The 22,313-nt window shown below is 46.5% G+C and overlaps 1 protein-coding gene and 2 pseudogenes across 1 annotated transcript in view; 2 read left to right on the forward strand and 1 right to left on the reverse strand.

Annotated features, from left to right (window-relative positions):
* The first annotated feature begins 1,902 nt into the window (after positions 1-1,902).
* Positions 1,903-6,117, forward strand: LOC120839542 (annotated as a pseudogene).
* An 84-nt stretch (positions 6,118-6,201) lies between these two features.
* LOC115329462 lies at positions 6,202-7,946 on the forward strand (annotated as a pseudogene).
* An 8,403-nt stretch (positions 7,947-16,349) lies between these two features.
* LOC8024882 overlaps positions 16,350-22,313 on the reverse strand; it is a 36,170-nt gene continuing 30,206 nt past the window's right edge. The window contains exon 4 of the mRNA XM_029991169.3: positions 16,350-17,388. Coding sequence (XP_029847029.3) covers positions 16,822-17,388 — 567 coding nt within the window. The 3' untranslated portion in view covers positions 16,350-16,821. The remainder of the gene's footprint in view (positions 17,389-22,313) is intronic.

A 22,313-nucleotide genomic window follows, 5' to 3' on the forward strand; every position in this document is an offset into this window, starting at 1 on the left:
ACATTGAAGCTTACGTCACATACAACTGCGAGAACTCAAATGCTAGTTAATTTCCAAAGCTTGCGGATGCACTTTGTCAAAAATATACTAATCATAGTAAATATTTCAGCTTGAGCACTTCTGTGTTCATATCATGGCAGTTTGCTCATCCCTGTACTGCTCCTTCCTATCCACAGGCCATCACAGGACCCCAGCTGCAGTTTTTTTACCTTGTTGCTAGGTGGCCAGGCTCTGTGCATGACAGCAGGATATTCGACAACAGTCGTGCAAGGGTCCTGTACGAGAATCAGCGCATCCCTGGCCTGCTGCTCGGAAATGCAGGCTATGCATGCATGTCATTTCTACTTACGCCCCTGACCAGCCCAGGTGTAGCCAACAGCCCAAAGGGCAGGTATGTACTAGTTTGTTGGAAGAAATAATGGCATGAAATTGAGAACAGCAAACAAGAAGTGGTGGAGTAACCACAGTGTTCCTATTAGTTACCATTAGTTCTGCAGATCTTTGTCACAGCTAGATTCATGACCTTTGGGCCTTTGTATGCAAAAAAAGCCGGCAATAATTCACTTCTTGTGGACAAATTTTTTTTTAAAAGTATGCAACATACAAGATTTTTTTTTTTTATTTTTTTTTTCATGAGAACATTTGTTGTTCTTCACAGTTAGTCAGTGTCAATTGTTGCTCTTTGTCACTAGAATTGGACTAGGGTCAAGAACCTGAATTAAGCTGGTAATGTAGAAAACACCAGCCAAAACCACACTGTATGCAGAACAGTAGCCTCTGGCAAGCAATAGAAAATGCCGAAAATGCAGCTAGCACGGATGGGCCGTACTGTACAGGTTACTGAACCATATTGGTGGTTGCAGCAGTGGCGATTTTTACACCTGAAGACCTTTATCTCGCGACGTTGCTTCCATTACCAATGCGGCACCATATAGGTCAGCCCTCATCATCACCACCTGTGCTGCACTGCACAACCTGGCCCGGCTGCGAAAAGAGCCATGCCCACCCGCTCTACCCTCTCCACCAGTCCCCCAACGCCGGAGGCGGCTGCGTCCTCATGTACTGCCATCACCTCCAGACCCTGTAGACACAATCAACGGCTCGCTGAAACGCACACAGATCATCGCACTGTGTTTCCAATAGGGATATTCAAGCAGAAGCACATGTTCATAGTCAGTGACAGGTCAAGAATAGTGTACAAGCTGGAGAGGAGGAAGCAGACAGAAGTTTGAGGTGGAGAAGAGAAACCTCCTTTCCACTTAAAGCTTCCGTCCTATTTCTCCTCTCCAGCTTGTACTCCGTTCTTGACCCGTCATTGACTCGTGCAAATACTCGGACACAAATCCAGCAGTAAGCTCTCGAATAAATTGATTCTTAAATTAAATTCCAGGTATTCGGTCACTTAAACATATTCTGGGGAAGACTTGTGGCCAGCACAGAGCTAACGAAAGACCTGCCTTTTCCTTCAATTCTAGTGTGCTGTTTCATTCAACTTCCGAATATGCAAAACACATTTGGTTCTACCGTTTCACTACAATGTAGCGCACATAATTAAAATAGATAAGTAAATCCTCAGAATGCTACTAAACTGAAAGAACCCAAATTTAATCGTGTTTGCCACACCCTTGTAGCTTGCAGCGCAGGGCTGCCAGCTGCTCCACCTTTATCTCTCTCTCCAGCTGGAGCAGCTGGAACTCTGCCCGTCCGCGTCGTCGCTGCTCAAAAAGCTTGTTTGGGAGTATGCGCATCTTCATTAAATGTTGCGCCTCCTTTCGCCGATCTTCCCTCTCGAGGATTTCGACACGGGCATCCTTTTCGGGAGCCAGGATCCGCTCCAATGCTGCGATGCGGTTCCCAGCTTTTCTGGATGTCCCGCTTGGCAGCTCAGCACGGGGGCAGGTAATGCCCCTTGCCGGCGGAGTCGCATACGCAGCTCCAACGCTGCTCTCTTGGAGAGGTGAGGCAGATGGCTCAGGAGCATCTGGGCATGCAGAACACATTGGCTCTGTGAGTGCTAGGGAAAGAGCAGGTACACAGGGGAAGAGGCCCAACAGCCACATGGGCCTTTCGCAGAAATGTTCAAAGCTAGGCGTTGGCAAACTATAGAGCGTGTCCGATGGGTTATACTCTGCACCAGTCCTAGCACTGTGGATGGTTTACGGTTGCATTATCATATAATTTGTGTCCCTCTGCTTCAACCGTCACGTCGTGCTTTGACTACATGCGTTTTTGCCCCGATAGCATGTTTTGTTCAGTTGGTTAACGACAGACCTTGCCATGTCAGACAGCTGATGCGATCAAATTCCTATCCGAGAAACAAGCAAGAGTAACTGCACTATGTAAACCTTCCTCAAAGGGGACACCACAACATGTGTACACTCAGACGGTTGTTATGGCAGACACTTTGTTAAGAGCAAATATGCGCAAGCCTGTCGCTAACTTGCAGCAGTGAACAAAAAGTTGGGACACAAACAAGCTGGTGAAAGTTTAACAAAAATTTAAGGCGAAAACCCCGAGACTGGGGCAAAGAGTGACAGCACAACACGCAAGTCTCAAACACAGCTGAAATTTATTGCGCAGAGGTTCGTGTGTATAGAGTCTCCAAGCCCCAACAGCTGTGTTTGAGACTCGTGTGTTGTGCTGATGTTTTTTTTCCCGTCCCTTGGTTGTTGCCTTAAATTATGTTACAACATGGGTTGTCTAATCAGATTGTATCTCCAGGGAAACAAATAAATCTTAGCTTTTGGATTTAAACACATCTTTACCTGAAAATCTTAATATTTTATACTTCCCTGAATGAGTAATTGATTTTTTAAAAAGCTTAAACTGCTCCTCAAATGAGCAGTGTTTACATTGTCACCATTGACAACAGCGGAGGCTCTGTATAGTAGCAGAATGCAAAGGGATTTATTTGTGTCCCTCCATTTTTTTTTGTTGCCCGTAAGAGCAGTGCAAGTGTTACGATGTGGCTCGTTGTTGTGCTAGATATTTTTCGTGAATGGGACGAGACTTTTGTGGTTGTCACCTTTCATACTTTTCCATGAAATATATAGCAGCTGTAAAATGGATTAGTGCAATGCGTCGCAAGCACTAGATTTTCATGAAGGAATTTTGGGAAAAAGTACCTAAAATTTGCCATTCGCGAGCAAGGTCAACCATTCTGTGCTTGTTCGGAGCTCGAATTGAGAAGAGCCAGCAAATTAGCTTATAGTTTTAGAGCGCAGCTTTAATACTCTAAGCTAATTTTGTTGGGTCCGCGCCCCACAGAAATAAGCTAGCACTATAAGCGATGAGCAACGGGGTGCTATCTCAGGGACTCGATGGCGCCGTGTAACAGAAAGCCGGATTCCTTGACTGAGTTGAAACAGCGGAAAATAGTTTATTCCCGTCGCAGACGTAACAGTCGTGAAGGCGAAGCCGATCCACCTCTCCTGCACGCGCCTGAAATGCCGAGAAAGAAAACAAGTGAAAAGGAGGTGACTGCCGACTAAATCGCTTCGCGCGCCGTCAATATTCCTCTTAAATCTTTTTTTTTTTTGCGTAAATTAATCTTTTTTATATGCGTGTACCAACCAGAATGTTAAAAAAAAAAAATTTTCTTTTTAGGGGCCCTTTAAGACTGCTTTGATGTAGGAATGCGAAAACCTTCGTATACGTAGCGTACTCCTACAAGCTACGCACCCCGTTATCCTCTGCAGAGGCTGGCCGGGGCAGCCTGTGCAGACGCCGTTCGTCCGGGCTATGGCTAGCGGCCTGTGTGCGCTGCTGCGGCGGCGCGCCGGAGCAGCGCCGAGAGTGTGGAGTGAAGCGCGAGACACATGCGCGAAAAAGCCATGCGATCCGACGTGCGAACCGCCGGAACGACGTCCGAGGGCGAGGGTTTTCGTCGCACCGGAGCGTCGGACGAGGCCTCCGTCCGGCGCCGGCGTGCGTCCAACTTGCCAGATATCGCCGCACGCACGGTCCGATTTTCGGAAGGCCGCAGTGGACGCAGCCAATGAGCACGGATGGCGAAGGTCATGTTGTCAAGTGACTTTCGGACCGATCGGGCGAGGAGGCGCGACGTGGTTCGGGGAAGCGGATGTGGCGGTGCGCGGTGCGTCACGCGACGCGAGTCGTCGTTGTGAAGGAAACGGACGCCATCGAGTTTTTCCGCGCGCACAAAACGAGCTGCTGATTTCGCGCGCCAAAGCAAGCCGGCCTTCTGGGACCGATCGAGCCCGTCGAAACCCGAATATACTCCGTTTCACCTTAGGATGGACAGCAGCGGACGCTACGAGCCATTCCAATGTCATGTGAGCTTCGGGAGAGACGCAGTTATGTGCGCGGTACGTAGTCACGTGATTTTTACGCAGTGCTCGTTTCGCTGGGATGGCTCTAAGGTCCGCTGCGGTCCTTCGCGATTAAGTGATTTTGAGCAGAAAATAGCCTCACGGAAAATCTTCACACACGCACACTTTAATAGAAGGTAATAAAAATATTATGTTTGTTTTAAAGCCAGAAAAACGAAGAAGGGCGAGGGAAGTATTTTAGTTTTCTAGGCTAGGTGGCGCGAGCTACCGCCCGTTATAACTATAGCCATTAGTATCCATCCATCCATTTGGTAGAGGGACACCCGAAACTGGGCGGAGCTGAACGGAGCGACGCAACGACGCGTCGGAAACCATGTGTCGCGAACCGTCCGGTGCGGCGATTCTGAGCAGCCATCTTCCCGACAGTTCGCACGCCGGATCGGACAGTTTTGACGCGCATGTGTCTCGCGCTTGACGTTCCAGCGGCGCGCGGGGTGCGCCGGAGCCATTTTTAGAGCCGTTACGGCGCGGACGGAATTTCTCTGCCGTTTTCCGCGGTTACGGACAACGCCGGCTCCGCTCCTTGGGACAGTTAGTGCTCTCGCATTACTATTGTATAAACGTAATGTACAACGCGTTACCAAAGGTTGAAAGTACCGAATTCATATGTATGATTACCCCGTAACCGCGGGATCAGAATGCAGTCCCGGAGTTCCCCACAGCGCTAATTGATGCACGGAGGGGTGAGCCCCCAGTGAAGCGCTTCAAAATCAACGAAGCCCCTTAGTAACACCAATGAAGATGATTTTCGAGCACTTGCATCTGCGCAGATATTCCAAGATTGCCGGATGCAGTAGGGGGATGTATTTGTTTCTTCGAAACACAAATAAATTTGCGTTGAATCCTATTAACAAACCAGGTTCATGAGACATGTGTGTTTTCTTCGCTTTTTGGGGTACCACAAGGGAAACTGAGCTCGTGTTAAGACCCACGTACAGCCTTGGTGACCTACTGTCCGGGTTTATGAAGAAAGTGGTGAGGGTTTGTCTGGGTCTGTAAAAAGAAAAAAAAACACCAACAACTGGAGAACAAACGTGTATCCTTGAGAAAAAAGTATCTGTCGGTGGCTCATCTTGCGACATTTGCTGTTTCAGTTGTCATCGAGACATGGAACCGGCGTTGTGGTTGGCTCTGGTGGTCGGTCCTTCTTCTGCATCATGGACCGTGCCGGGAAGCCTCATCATACCATCAGCAGAGAGGCCGTACCCTGGTTGTTGTACGGCATGGTGAACGAGCTTCCCGGTGGCCGCATCGCCAAGCTTTTGGGACGCATGTTCTCTCTGGCCCCAGCGTGCGCGTCCCCTGGATGCGGTGCCTTCGGGCCGTGGCCAGCATGGAGCGAGAGGGGCGGCCTCCGCTCGGTGGGCCCGGCATTGTCATCGAGCTGAACGAGGCGCAGCTTTCCGGAAGACGCAAGTGGAGATTCGGGGGGCCGCTGCAGGGGGACAGGCCCTCGCAGGACACTCTGCCAACCCATCCTCCGGGTCCACAAGGGTCGGTACAGGAGCCCGCGGACGAAGCGGTCCAAAATGGAGCTCCCTTTACGGGCGACGTCGGCACGTGGATCCTCGGGCTCTTGCAGTGGTCAACGGGGGAGCTTCGCCTCTTCGATGTGGGCAGTCGGGAGTCACAGCTGATCAGCCGACGGATCGCCGAAAACGTGGCTGCAGGGTCTGTCATGATGCACGACAGTTGGGAAGGCTATGCTCTCGTGAAAGCCATGCGGCCAGCTCCGTGCCTTCAGTGACGGCGAGTAGTTGACCACAACGTCGGATTCGTCGCACCCGAAGGGGAACCCATTCAAAATCTGGAGCGACTGTTCCTGGGGGTTCTTGGCGACATAATCCACATGATACGCGGCACAACGAAGGCCAACCTCCACGGACACCTAGATTGGCACAGATATTTGCAAAGGGAGGGCTACCGGAGGCGTAAGGACCCTTTCCTGCGAGCACTATACATTATTGCGAAGCACTACCCATTATAATTTTTTAAGTATCTATTAAAGTCTCACCTAACCAAACCTTTAAAATTTATTCATCTATGGTTTACCTTAGCGACGTTTAATTAAAATAAATGACATCGGGTAAATGTTTATTAAATTTTAATGCGAAAGCATTAACTGTCTCATGGAGCGAGCCGACGTCATGTTAATGCTCTCGCATTACTATTGTATAGACGTAATGTACAACGCGTTACCAAAGGTTGAAAGTACAAAATTCATATTTATGATTACTTCATGACCGCGGGACCACAATGCAGTCCCGCAGTTCCCCACAGCGCTAATTGATGCACGGAGAGGTGAGCCCCCAGTGAAGCGCTTCAAAATCAACAAAGTCCCTTAGTAACACCCATGAAGATGATTTTCGAGCACTTGCATCTGCGCAGAGATATTCCAAGACTGCTGGATGCAGTAGGGGGATGTGTTTGTTTCCTCGAAACACAAATAAATTTGCGTTGAATCCTATTAACAAACCAGGTTCATGAGACATATGTGTTTTCGTCCCTTTTTGGGGTAGCACAAGGGAAACTGAGCTCGTGTTAAGACCCACGTACAGCCTTGGTGACCTACTGTCCGGGTTTATGAAGAAAGTGGTGAGGGTTTGTCTGGGTCTGTAAAAAGAAAAAAAAAACACCAACAACTGGAGAACAAACGTGTTTCCTTGAGAAAAAAGTACCTGTCGGTGGCTCATCTTGCGACATTTGCTGTTTCAGTTGTCATCGAGACATGGAACCGGCGTTGTGGTTGGCTCTGGTGGTCGGTCCTTCTTCTGCATCATGGACCGTGCCGGGAGGCCTCATCATACCATCAGCAGAGAGGCCGTACCCTGGTTGTTGTACGGCATGGTGAACGAGCTTCCCGGTGGCCGCATCGCCAAGCTTTTGGGACGCATGTTCTCTCTGGCCCCAGCGTGCGCGTCCCCTGGATGCGGTGCATTCGGGCCGTGGCCAGCATGGAGCGAGAGGGGCGGCCTCCGCTCGGTGGGCCCGGCATTGTCATCGAGCTGAACGAGACGCAGCTTTCCGGAAGACGCAAGTGGAGATTCGGGGGGCCGCTGCAGGGGGACAGGCCCTCGCAGGACACTCTGCCAACCCATCCTCCGGGTCCACAAGGGTCGGTACAGGAGCCCGCGGACGAAGCGGTCCAAAATGGAGCTCCCTTTACGGGCGACGTCGGCGCGTGGATCCTCGGGCTCTTGCAGTGGTCAACGGGGGAGTTTCGCCTCTTTGATGTGGGCAGTCGGGAGCCACAGCTGATCAGCCGACGGATCGCCGAAAACGTGGCGGCAGGGTCCGTCATGATGCACGACAGCTGAGAAGGCTACGCTCTCGTGGAAGCCATGCGGCCAGCTCCGTGCCTTCAGTGGCAGCGAGTAGTTGACCACCGAGTCGGATTCGTCGGACCCGAAGGGGAGCATATTCAAAACCTGGAGCGACTGTTCCTGGAGGTTCTTGGCGGCATAAGCCACAAGATACGCGGCACAGCGAAGGCCAACCTCCAGGGACACCTAGATTGGCACAGTTATGTGCAAAGGGAGCGCTACCGGATCGCGTAAGGACCCTTTCCTGCGAGCACTAGACAGGATTGCGAAACACTACCCATTAAAATTTTTAAGTCTCTATTAAAGTGTTACCTAACCATAACCTTTAAAATTTATTCATCTATGGTCTATCTTAGCGACGTTTAATTAAGATAAATGACATAGGATAAATGTTTCTTAAATTTTAATGCGAAAGCATTAACTGTCTCATGGAGCGAGCCGACGTCATCAGTTTTGAAACCACGCAAAACGGCGCCTTAATAGACCATTTGCTATATTACACAAGCATCAAGGAGAATGCAGGGATTGGTGTTCCACGCGCCACACGCGCACGCCTTCCCCGTATAAAAAATTCGAAGTAAATAACCAAAATAAAGCGTTGACGAACGCGCGTGCAAAATGCTATTTGTCTTTGCTTTAGAAAAGTTACTACTGCTGAGGCCAGCACGTGCGGCGTGTGGAACACCAGTCCCTGCATTCTCCTTGGTGCTTGGGTAATATAGCAATAGGCATATTAAACCACGCGTAAAGCTAGCCAACGACACCTTTTACACTTCGGTCCCATTGGCTGGCGAGCGTCGACGATCATCCGGACTGTGTTATAGGAAATTCACAACTAAAAAATAAAAATAATCAGCATAAAAAGGGGAAGGAGAAAGGAAGGAGAGAGAAGGGAAAAGAGAGGGAAAAGGAAAAACAAAAAACAACCTTTAACCACTGAAATATTATCTATAGACGCTTTACACACACGCCAAAATACAGCCGCCATTGCTGACCTTCTCTTGTTTTACCGAGATACCGAGCCACTGAAATTGGTGTGGACGAGCCTCCACAAAAGCCAATGCTGGAGAGAAAGACAGAATAAAACCTAAGATGGCTATAACCTGGCCTGCTATGGTAATAATGAAGGGAAGTAAACGTAATAAGGGGAATCAAAAACTGAAGGTCAGTTATGGCGGTGCCCATGCACAGCTGCTGCAAAGCGTCTATACTCCTATTCTCATACAGGACATCTTCATGAAGAAGTTGGATCGTCGTCGTCGTCGTCTTCCAGAAGATCGATGGAGCAGAAACCAAGAAAAACAAATTTACATTTAAAGCGATAGCATTTTTAGAAACTGAATAATCCTATATACAAAAGTAAATGCCCGTACTAAATTCCAAGCCCGTTCCTAAAACTATGGTTTCGATGCTCCCCAGTTTTTCTTTCAAATTGTTTTTTACAAAAAAATATATTTTGATCATTTGATCCTATTCATTTATTTTGCTTGGTTTAAACCTGTTATGCCATCTGGCAGTGCAGGTTGAGAGTGATAGGTTTATTTCTTTTCTTTTAGCTCTCAATTAAACATTCTGTAAACATTCTGTTGGCTTGGGCTGGCCTCCCGTTGGTGGGCAGAGTACTTTGTGCACGCCGCGGAAAGCAGACACCTGACTATGCCGGATTTAGCGTTTTTTGAGTGTGCGCTTGAGAATGGAAGCACCGGCTTGCTTGTACGCTGTTGAAACGGCAAGGACTCTCCTTTCTCGGAAGGTTGGAGGCGAACCTCCAGGAACTGCAGTTCGCTTTCCGTGGGGTCTTCCCTGTTAAATGTTAGGTGCCCAGGCGAAGCGCTGAATGCCTCGATGATAGCCTCCGGAGTTGCGTGGTTATGGTGAAAGATGAGGTATTCATAGACGTACCTGAACACTTCGCAGTGCAGGGATTTGGGTTGCAGATGCCTCACTCCCGCAATTCCCACAGATCTTGTATGTTTGTCCAAAATACTAGTGTGTGTGTGTGTGATATTTGTGAGCTGTGAAGTCAGTAACATTTGATAATTCAATAGGTCAATGACACGTATATGTGATATGCATTTTAATGTTATACTTCCAAAACTCAACTTAAAGACAAATTGCCCGCAAAACACAAAACTTTCTACAGAGTCCGGCCTCTGTGGTCATTATAACAAAATTTAGCCTGTCTAAACATAATTTCAAAATCTCTGCGACTAGATTATAGAGATTACTATAAAAATATTGGTGATCGGTCTGTAATAGTTTTGGATAGAGCGGGAATCAAAGGTGCAGAGGCGACGATCATCAAAACACCGCCGTCTTTTCTCACTCATTTGAGATTTAATTATATAAAATTAACTATGAATTTTCAAGCAAGAAGTGGTGTCTTTCTTGCAGTATACACTACAGCATATGATACACTTAAAAAGTACAAGCGGACCGCTTGAGTCCAAATCAAAGCGCGTGCATGGTCTCATTTTAGCAGACAACGCACTCCTAAAGAAAACGTCTGAGTTTACTTTCTCGCGGAACATGTCGACAGTCAATCACGGCGTACAATTAAGATTTCGATTAGATCCGAAAAAAAGGCCATATGCGCAGAGACGATGAGCAAGTGGAACGTCCTGCTCAATATGTAAACCACGAAGTTGTTCCTTGTGCCATGGGAGGTCTTTCGGCTCGTTAGCAATCATAACGGCTACGCCGACCGCTCCGCATGTCCCGGCCCGGCGAGTCGCATCTCGGGCCGCGGCGTGGGCCGCATCGTTACCGTGGACCCCCTCATGAGCCGGAGACTAGATTAATGTGATTGGGTGTGTGATTGGAGGGATGTTGGAAGATTTGAATGTTAGGAGCTTTGTTGCCGATCGAGAGACGCGACCAGGGATGGGCAGTATTTCACATACAAGTATTTGAAATACGTATTTCAAATACTTTGCGTATTTTGCATTTGTATTTAATTACAAATTGTGTGATGTATTTGACGTGTGTATTTAAATACTAAAACGTGGGTATTTCAAATAAAATTGTAATTAAATACAATTTTGTCGGCGAAAATACATCCCTCAAACTTTTATTTTTACTGTCCAGAGCAGTAAGAAAACTACGCTCTGCACCGAATGCAGTGTCTCTCAATCAAGCACAAGCGTTTAGTGACTTTGTGATTACGGTGCTGGTCCAGGGCAAGGATAGTGACGAAATCGACGTTCACAGGCAGACTGGTTAAATAAGTATTGTGACAACTTGTGATGCTTTCCAGCCTGATTTCCATCCATTATTTTCCCTGGAACATTCTAAATGCAGGGTCGTACAGATTTTCGTAACTGGTGCGAGTTGCAACAATAAAAAATTCTCTAGCTATAGTGCTGCGCATCTTGGTCGTTTCGGTTCTTTGTTGGTCTATAACAAAATGTAATCGACAAAAAAAGCTGCTTGAAGCTCTGTACTTTTTTCGCCTCTAACGTCCAAGCCGATTACATTTTTTGTGATTATATTTTTATTACGTTACTAGAGCCTCGCACACTAACTCCCGAGTGTGCTATGCAAAATTAAAATGAGGTACCCAGAAACCCGTTGCAGGTGCCCTGAAGTCGCTGACGCAAAATTTGAGGAATGTTTTTGGAAAAGTATTTGGAGGAGACCAAATACATTTGGTTGTATTTGTATCTTGTATTTTTTTTTTTTTTTTGGAAATGTAATGAAATTTGTAATTAAATACATTTTTGACGAAGTATTTTGTATTTGTATTTGGATACATATTTGCACGTATTTTGCTCATCCCTTGCTGAAACTAAGAATGGCCGTCTTGTAGTCACAGATTATCGTGCGTAACGACTTGGACGCGTGGTTCAGGGCCAGGCCCATTGCAGCTTCCTCCGCTCTGGTGGGGGAATCCTCCTTGACTGAGGCCATCACTACAATGCGCCCTGGTTCATCCACCACGGCCAGGGCATAGCGGTCCCGGTGTTCTCTGTAGTTGGCCGCGTCTACGAAGTATACGTCGGGACGCCCAGCGTACAGCTTGTGAAGGGCCTCCGCTCGGGCTTTGCGGCGTTGAACATGGAAGGTCAAGTTCATGTTGCTGGGTAAGGGTGGGATCCTGAGCCGAGATCTAATTTCGGTTGGTATCGGCATGGTTAGAGATGCGGTATTTAGAGGTGGGAGTATGCCGAGCGTTTCGAGAACCGCTCGTCTGGTTTTGGTGCCCGCCAGGTGCAGCATCTGAGCAGAGCGGTGCGCCTCAAGTAGCTCGCGTCTACTATGTTGTGTAGTCCTAGAGTCATGAGGCGGACAGTAAGTGTTTAGGGGGCCAGGCTCAGTGCCGATTTGCACGCCGACCGGAGAAGCAGATTGCAGTTGTCCCTGTAGGTCTTTCCTAATTGTAGATACGGCAAGGAGTATAGGAAGTGGGACTCCACGAAAGCTTTGATGAGTCTCACAATGTCTGCTTCTTTTACTCCTCCGCGCTTGTTGGATATCCGCCTGATGAGTCGAAAAGTCTGGTGGGTGATCGAGTGTAATTTTAGCATTACGTCCGTATTTGGTTTGAAGCAATGAAAATTTAAGCCCAGTATTCGAATGGGTCTGACCCCCGGTATGGGTTGGTCGCCTACCCTCAGGTCCAATCGCTGTACTGAGCGTTCTGTGTCCGTGAGACCTGTGGTCTCCTCCTTGATTAGCTGTTCCGATTTATGCGGAGAGATGTCGAGCCCTAAATTCGCGACATATTCATATGTCTATGGCTGTCTGAAGCGTCTCCTCCATGCCCGTGTCACTGCCCTTGTTGGTCCATAGCGTGATGTCGTCTGCGTAAATAGAGTGACCGAGTATGGGTAGTGTGGCCAGCTTACTCGGGAGGTACAGCATGGCTATGTTGAAGGACATAGAGGGCAGGGCCGCTCCTTGCGGAGTGCCTCTGTCCCCTGTGAGCATGGGGTCTGACGTGTGTCCCGCGACCGAAATTTATATTGTGCGGTTTTCGACGAACGAACGCACGTACGCGAAAAAGCGTTCGCCCAGCGCCAAATTATTTATGTTGGACAGCACTGCCGCGTGCCGTATGTTGCCAAAGGCTTTGTGCAAGTCAAGCCCCACCACAACCCTTTTGTTTCGGCGCGGCTCGATTACATCCGACTGGAGTTGGAGAAGGATGTCCTGCGTCGAAAGGTGTTGGCGGAAGCCAAACATGGAATTTGGGAACAAGCCCTGATCGTCCATGTAGTCCCGAAGGCGATTGAGCACTACATGCTCCATCACCTTGCCGACGGAGGGCATGAGCGAAAGGGGTCTCAAATTATCGAGGTTGAGAGGTTTGTCAGGTTTGGGTATTTTAGTGCACCACAGTGGAGACTGAAAAGTGGTTTGTAGGCACAGAAAATAAAGAAATAATATTATTATACGAGCGAAAAAAAAGTTACCCAAAGGCAAGATACCTGCGCTCTATATGAAAAAAAAAAAAAAAAACCTTTATTGCAAGGTTTACTTATGTGTAAGGCTTCATGGGTCCTAGAAATGCCTTCGCGGGGGCCGCAGCCTTGGATTTGAGAATCACTGACCTATGCGGTTGTCATAGTCCAGCAAATGTTTTAGGACCAAATGACCCGCAGCCCAGTGTCTAGATTGGCGATTTTTGTGTTAAAGCAAAACTTTCCGCTACTCTTTTTGATTTTTGAATATAGAGTAAATAGTAACCTTAATTCCGAAATATTTGGCAAGGTCGGGCCATCGGGTACCGATGCCTCCAACTAGGCCCGACCCGAGCCCGCGCAGATCGCAACGAGTTACTCAAACTAATAGTTTGACTACCTCGTCATAATATTTCTTATGGTGGGCCGCATTGTTGGTGCACAAGGCAGAACTCACGTCTGGGCTTCAGGAACTTCATTAAATCGGACCATAGGTTAACGGACAGGCCGCGGCCGTCTTTGAGTACTGCCATGGATGGCATACGGAAGGTTCCAAAATCCGAAATATTAGTCATGGGTTTCTTCTTTCTATTCTCAGCGATTAAAACAAAATAGCAAAATGTATGACATGTCTCAAAAGTGTGAAGAGAAAACTAGCTTTCTGCCAATGCCGATATGACCAGGTGCATAAAGCCGTGTACGCCGCAATGAAAGTTTCATGCTGGCTCTTGCATAAAATGTCCTTGGAGTTTTAAAAAAAACGCAGCGAAATTGTTATATAAGCCTAAACTACTTCCATTGCAATCTAAACCTAAACTACTTTCATTGAAATTTATTGCGATATAAGCATAAGCTACTTTAATTGCAATCTTAAACCTAGGGGTGGCAAACTGCACATCGCCGACCCAGAAGGTACCTTATTATCTCCCGCTGTGATTGCTTTCGATTTAAAGCGTTCTCTGGAGATATCTTCACGCGCAAAACCCCTGCCGTACCAAGCTTAGTCCAGCCTACTTTCGAACGTACAACGTCCATGGAAGATGTTTACCTCTACATTGACGGTATTGTGAATGTCACTGATCGCCTCCCTGTAACTTCTTCGCCCGGTTCTAACATAATAATCTTTAGGCTATTAATGCTGTCTTCGGGTATATCTTCCAAATGACTACTGTTAAATTTCTAACAATTAATTCCTCGCTAGTTCTCAGCTGCCGTCTGATTGGCTGCGTGGGAACGTAATCCCAATCTTTAAATCGGGGAGTCAGAATGAGCTCACTAACGACGGGCCTATCTCATTTACTGAGTGGTTTTATGCAGAATTCTAGAGCACATCGTGTTCAGCCATAAAATATCACATTTATATAGTATGAACCTGTTCTTCTATGATGAGCATGGTTTTCGTAAGAAACTTTCTTGTATTACCCAACTATTCTAACTTACTTATGATCTTCATACCATAACTGATGCAATCTATAGATTTCTCAAATGCTTTTGATCGGGTTTCTCGTAACAGATTAGTATCTAAACTTGTTCACCTAAATGTGAATAGCAATCTTATCTCCCGGATTAAAGCTTTCCTATCTCCAGTGTCCTTGAAAGTTTTGTCCTTGGCCCGCTTCTTTTTCTGATTTATATAAACAATATTACTATTTCAATATCATCCACCGCACGATTATATGCTGACGACCATGTGCTCTACTGCAGAATTTCTTCTGTTAATGACTGCATAAAATAACAATATCATTTTAAAAAATTAAAAAGTAGTGTAATTCCCTGGTGCATGACCGATTAACCAAACAAATAAAAAAAAGAGAAGAAGGTTTTCCGTACGCTACTTTTGCCACCCAGAGCGGGAGATAACATTTAAATATTTAGCTGTGCACCTCTCCGAAGGTCTGCATTGGAGAAACAACGTTAACTGCATATGCTATAAAACTAAAAAACATTAAGCTTTCTTTTTTTTTTAAGAAGACATTTTTATTTTGCTGACACCTCTGTTCTACGTTTAGCTTACGCTGCACGAGACCGGAAAGGGTTAGAGTATGGATCCATCATATGGAACTCCCATCAAGTCTATTAAGTTAACCAATTAATAGCTGTTCAAAATGACGCCACTCGTTTTATCACTCGTAATTACTCCTGGGGTAGCACTTCCTTAAAATAGTTCATATCATTACAACCCTTGTCATTAGGATAAAAATTGACCGACTTCCTTTCATGCGCAAATTATCTTAATCCGTGGTCACATCGGACAATTTCATTCTTCTGGCTCACCATATTTCTTCTCACCTCGATCTTTTATGCAAAGTACTGATAAAATCAAAGCTAAACAAAGGGACAGACGTATACATGCTTTCATGATCTGTCCTCGTCATCCCTTTATTTAGCTTTCATTGTATTAGTATCTATATCAATACGCAAAAAGTAGAACCCATATTTTCCAGAACCAACGCATTCAAGTACTCACCCGTTCCATCAAGTGTCTCCGAATGGAACAGCCTTCCTTCAAGCTGGGTTTCAAATATTAACTGTACCCAGTTCTTACAGGAAATTGTTGCATTTCTAAAATAATGTTTTTGTGTTATGCATTTGTTTCCCAATTTTTATTACAAAATGTGCATTTGATTACCCTCCCTCCACCTTATGTAATACCTTTTTGAAACCCTTAATGTAATAAATGAAATGAAATGAAAGTAAACAATGTCCACTTCTTTTTCAAGGAACAAAGATATATATCACTGAACGATTTGTTACCCGGAAATTTTGTTAAACGCGAAAACACGTGCGCACGATGTAAACACGCATACTTGTACACTTTACTCGAAGGAAGAATTGTAAACGATTACAATTACTCTCGGTGAAAAAGTATGTCATTATATTACTTGGCTATTTGAGAAGAAAATTAATTGGACGTTAATCGAAAAAAGTAACCACCACTTTTCTTATTACTTCAGATTTTCAAAATGACAAATGTTTGCGCCGGTTTGAAAACGGGTCTTTCCTACTGTCTATTATTCGATTAGGATCACCGAATTATAAAGCGCTTATCTTCTATTCTTCCAATTTTCGTAATTCATCCTTTTCTCGAAGGAATTGGTTCGAGGATTCCTTGGTAGGTATCTTGTAGAAAGAAAGGGCGACATTAAAAACAAGGGGGAAAAACGGTAATGGTTACGAGTAATTTTAAAAACTTCTCAAACTACTCAAATTCCTCTTGTGATTACTTCCTCATAAATGTATTCAAATGATTACAAAATTAATTCAAACAGCAGTCGATTACAAGTAATTTTATTACTTGTTATGAACACCGTACAAGTCTGGGTAAACGTCAGAAAACCGCAACCAGTTCCTGTATCAATGCGTAGATTGTGACTATACAAGGAAGTAAATTCCCCAAAATTGTTTCATCACTAATGATTGCATATTCGCAATGACGGAAGACTAGTTTATAACTCACTCCTTGGGTTTGCACACTTATGAACCTAGCCACGTATGTACTAAACGGTTTGCCAGCCTGAAGATACAGGGCTTGAGTACATGACGACCTCACACCACCTGGTCATTTCCACTTGTTCTTAAAAGAGAAGACCTCGGCGGTCCGAAATATGTTGCTGCAGAAGGTACGCGTTCAGTAGTAAGACCAGCACAGTGGCGCTAATGCTACCTCATTCGAAGCCATGTACGCACTCGGTCGTCATCCACCAGTGGCTTTCGTGGGTCGTTGTTGTACGCGTACCGCCATTCCTACACGAAAGCCGGATCATGCATCTTTTTGACCGCGATGTAGTCTCCTTTTATTTTCTTGTCGTCTTCGGGTACCAAAAGGGGCAGAAAGTCCACGTAGAAGTAAACCTCAGATCCGTCGTCCTTGTCCCCGTCCACGATGACACCCCTGGTGAGAACGGTGTTCGCGCCGTAGAAGGTCTGCAGAACACAGATGCTCGCCACGGCGGCAAACGCGTAACTTAGGACGTCTTCTCCGAGGTACTCGTCGGTGATCATCCAGATGCCGCGCCAGACGGCGATGGTCGCGTACGTGGCGGCCAGGTTCCAGATGCCCTCGAAGACTCGTCTGCAGACCCGACCCAGATTACGGGATATGAAGGCGGCCAGCGGTTGGGACACGAAGAGGAGTAGAGTCACGAGGGTTCCGGAGAAGAGGGACATCCTGGCGGAGCGTTCGAGGTCATCGGGATCCTGGATGATATCCAGAAGGGACCAGAGTCCCCGCCAAGCGCTGATGAGAAGCGGCTGGAAGACCGCCACCGTCAGGACGTTGTCCCAGAAGAAAGGCCACAGGGCCTTTGAAGGCTACGAAAGAAACAAAAGACGAACGAGTACATGAAATAAACTAGAAGGCCGGGACGATCAATAGACGCCGGTTCATGCAGTTTGCGTTTGAGTGTGATCGACTGCGTTGAAACCGCTTGTAACCTCTTACGACGAAACAACGGAGCGCCATCTATTAGGCAGCTTCAGAACACCTCCGGTCTGCGCATATGTTAGCATCGTTGTAACGACGTGTGTTTGAAACAGTTGGGACGATCTTACAGGAGACTATTTTTCATAGCTTGTGCGTAGATTTGATCTCACAAATGCTGCAAAACCATCAGTCTAGCTAAACCCAGAACGGAATTTGTCCCGGGTGATAGACGACGCCAGAGTGCTCTCCAATCGCAGGCAATAGACCCCTTACGAAATGTCGAAATGATGGATGGATTATGTGCGGCCGCCATCAGTTGGTCATGTACCGTGAGCACGCATCGAACACGAGCGGTTCGTCAGCACTCCGAGTGTACTCTGATCGAAACGCATTCGACACGAGTGAGCTGCGTCAGTGCTCGGCACGAACTCCGAACCAATCACAAGCTTCACGCCGGAAGCGATCAGACCAACTAATGGCGGCCGCGCATAATCTACGCGTCGTTTCACAATATCGAAAATGGTCTTTTATTACAAGCGCATACTGTGTGCTAGGTCACACTTAAACGAAAATGTGTGAAACAACCTTCGAGGTTGGTCCAAAACACGGGAGCGTATGGTACTGGCGTCCAGCCGAGAGCAAGCTTATACGCGCGTTTAGCCACTGGCTCATACATGATACAAAAAGACGCGGTATTTGTTGCAGACATGGTGACAGGATAACCTGCGGACATGCCTCAGGGAGCTTTTCGAAGCCTGTTTGCTTCATGCATGCTTGCAACATGTCTGTCGACAGTTTTTGTATGACCGAAGTGGCCAAGGAAGAGATTCAGACAGTGTCTGCGGACTGTCTGTTATATGACGTATAAACGGAGTGACCGCAGTTTTATGGTCGCGTTGGGGTGAGGTGAGCTTGACTTGAATTGCGGAAAGCTAAACAAATTCCGCTTGAGTGCAGACATTTGTCTTCAAATAAACAGTAGTGAAGCAGCATGCAGCGACGCACTTGGGCAGTCGGGAACGGTTCGACACGGTTAAAAAATAAAAACGTACACGGAAGAAGGACAATGCAAAATTAGCAACAATCCATACACAATGGAACACCCTGTGAACGTAACGGTTTGAATGTAGGCTCTTATCTCTTGTTTGCCAGATGGTATGGACTATAAGGAAGTGCAGTGACAATTATATTTTTGACTTCATAAATTGTGTTTCTTTTTTTGTATGTTTTATGCACCCGGAAGTTAGTCAGCCCCGGCGGGCGTCATCGTGTCTCAGCTGTAGATGAGCAGTTTAGCAGGTCCGGTACAACCGCTATCCCTTTCACGTGCATCACGCCGTCGTGATACATGACCGCACGCCGGTACGGTGCTCATCCAGATCTAAACGGATTCAGTACCCACTGGACAGAGATGGCAGCGCGCAGACGATAATTATTTTACATATACGCATGCCTATAGGACGTCCTCTAACTTGACAGTAGAACTTTCACGATTACTTGTGCTTGGTTCTTTAATTAACCTCAGCTGCAAGTTCAGCGCGCATCCATCCTATTTGTACTTTGCGCAAGTTGCCGCACGTTGCCGTGCGCGCATTTTTTTACTACTGTTTCGATAAAGCATTATATAGCTTTGTTTATTGTCAGTTTGCATATTATTGTGAAAGTCATTGTCGAGGATACAGCTCTCCACCACAATGATAAAGTCGGTGGCCGAGAAAAGCTCCCCGGATAAAATCTCACCGAAAAAGCGGCACCCGCAGAGAAAAGCTCGCCGGCCTTTGAGCGGATACGAAGAAAAGCTTTACCGAAGATCTTTATCTTCCTTTACCTAGACTTTCAGATTGTGCGTCTCATATTAAGAATTTGTCGGACTACTAACTTACTAAATTAATTTGTTATTTTTCGTACTATTTTTCAAACTTGTTAAGCATATTGCTCTCAAATAAACAATCACCAAGCTTTTTTTTTTTTTTTTTTTTAATTCACGCCGCAACTATAAAACAGAACATTGAAAACAAAAAATGAAAACAAAAAATGAAAACAAAAATATTATTGGCCACTTTGATTTCACAGATCTCTTTTCATTTCGCCTCAAAAGCGAATGCAGTCACCAACTGCTTCAAAAAGTACAGGAAACTGCTTGTGCTGCAGAAAGTCATTGCAGGGGTTTCGTAGCAGGTTCTGCAGGCGGCTGGTCTGTCTCCTTGGCGTGTGGCTCTCCTCGACTGACTTGCAGCAGCGTTGTAGCGGCCACTACTTGGTCTTGCTGGAGGCATTCGAGAAGCCTCCAAACACTGGGATGGCAATGTCCAACGAGGTGCCTGAGTGCATTGTTCCACCCCTCGAACGCGTTGTTGGTGCGGTACTCGCCTTGAAGTGTAGCGTCCATCACATTTCAGGGCTCTGGAGGGTACTCAGGGCGTCAGCCGCGCACGGTTGTTGTTAATTGCTCAGCTCCTTCCGCTGTCGGAGCAGTGCGAAAAGTTCTGCTTGCGTAATGTTTGTCAAAATACGCGACTAGGTCGGCCATGTCACCAGGAGCGTGGTCGCAGATGCAGTCAAGTCCTGATCGTACGAGGTCAGGACTGGAGGCACAAATGCAAGCCCGTCAAGCGTCCCGCACAACTTCCTGAATGCGTCATCGGTCCGACAGCCTAGGTATGAGAAGAAAAGGTTTTCGACGAGCTTTTCTTCGCATCCGCTCAAAGGCCGGTGAGCTTTTCTCCGCACCTGTCGGTTTTGCCGTCCGCCTTTCTCCGGTGAGTCTTTCTCCGGTGAACTTTCCTGCGGTGTACTTTTTTCCGGGATTCGATAAAGTTGTTATACAAAACGAAATTAGGTAAAAAAAAAAAAAAAAAGACGACGACTTTGCAGAGGTGTACAGTCTGGTGATTGATTCACCCTGGAGAAATCCACCATCGTTGCTTAGGTCTAGTTCACCTCACCGTCAATGTAAGTCACTCTAGTTTAAACCCCTGTATCTCTTCTCAGTAAGAGTAGTATTACTTCATCGTAATAAAAAAACTTGTCAGGCAACAATAGAATTAATTCTTGTCTCCCTGTTGAACAACAGAGTAAATATAACCTGTTCGGAGAGAGTACGGTGCCCTGAACGCGTCTTCAATTGCTCTGTTTGGCATCCCATACCGCCGAAGCATCAGTCAAAAGGTGTCCCGAAGTGGCAACGAATAGCGTCACGGGAGCAGGCGTGTCATGCTGCCGGACATCGTGATCCTGGCGGTTGGTTGTGGAAGTTCCGGCAAAGAGTATCTGCGACACCGAGTGTCGCTGTCGTCGCGGCGTCCCAAATCCTGACTGCCGAGGCTTCTGTAGTTTTTCTAGCTGTAGGGCTACCAGCAGCAGAACAGGAGTCTGCCGCATCCGCCTGCATTGCTGTGTCACCGGCCAATATCGCGGCAGGTAACAGCACGCGACACTTCCGTGACGTGGTCAGGCGGAATTTTGAGGGACGACTTTTGAGGGTATGGCTATCATTTGAGCCCGTTCTCGTTTCGTCCTTCTCATTTGACTCTCCTCAAAACAACCATTTTAAAATAAAACCTTCTTGCTTTGACCTGTCGTATTTGCCCCTTTCCCCTTTCGTCTTCCGCATTTCAATCCTCTTCATTTGAGCCCGTTCTCGTTTCGCCCTTCTCCACTTGGCCCTTCTCAAAACAACCATTCTCAAAAACATCTCGCTTTGACCCGTCCCGTTTGACTCTTTCCACTCCAAGTTCGCTTTTTTTTTTTCCGGGTTATATTCATAAATACATAGATATTTTGTGTGTGCGTGTGTGCCACGCCATCGGTTTACTCTCTGCTAAGGATTTTAGCAGTGCGTCGAGGTCGCCGAGAACAGCTACTGGCTGACAGGAAAACAGACCAACTATACTTATCGCAGCCGGGTGATGGACAAGAAGGTCCCGGTCAAACTTTTCCCAAGCGCGAACCCGAACAAAATGGTCCCAAGTGATTCGTTGACACTTTCGGTGCTCTTTGAAGTTTTAGTGAACTGCTACTCGGAAACTGTATTCAACACATGCGTAATTATCGGGTGTCTACGAGAAATCCCAACCCTGTTTTTCGGACCGCGAAAATGGACTAGACTTCGCGGAGACCTCAAACTTCTTCACAACGCAGCTCAGCCGTTCGAGCAAGATGCCAAAGTTCCAGCACCAACCGTAATCTTATTGAAAAGGTAAAAGTGATTTTCTGAAATTTTTATAAAAAAAACAAGCCCGTTTTTTTTTTTTTTTTTTTGTTTTTTTTTTTTGTTTCTGGCGCCATAGAGCGCCATATATTTGAAAGCTCCGACGGCCGGCCACTTTCTTCATTGAATTTGTCAGAAAATCGCTTATAACTTTTGAAAAAGATAACGGATGGTGCTGAAACTTTGGCATCTTGCTCGAACGGCTCGGGCAACATTCTGACGGAGTTTGAGCTCTCCAAGGAGCCTAGTTTATTTTTGTGGTGCGAAAAACAGGGTTCGGATTTCTCGCAGACACTCGGTATATTATAGTATATAGTTAGGGTTCGGAGTTTTCGGTTTAAACCGATAAAAAAAACGATAAAAGTACGCCGAATTCATTTTCGGAAATTCGGTTTTAACCGAAAAAGGTCAGTTTTCATGTTCGGCATTTTCGATTTAAACCGATAAAAGTACGTCGAATCCATTTTCTAAAATTCAGTTTTAACCGCAAACGCTCACTTTGACCTTCCATTCGTACCGCAGAGCCGTGGCGGAAAAGTGGAACGACAGTGTCTATCGAAACGTGTCCGAATGTATGGGATACACGGATGCCATCACGACGTT

Source organism: Ixodes scapularis, unplaced genomic scaffold (assembly GCF_016920785.2).
Source record: "Ixodes scapularis isolate PalLabHiFi unplaced genomic scaffold, ASM1692078v2 PGA_scaffold10__122_contigs__length_95168666, whole genome shotgun sequence".
In the NCBI taxonomy this organism is placed as follows: Eukaryota; Metazoa; Arthropoda; class Arachnida; order Ixodida; family Ixodidae; genus Ixodes; species Ixodes scapularis.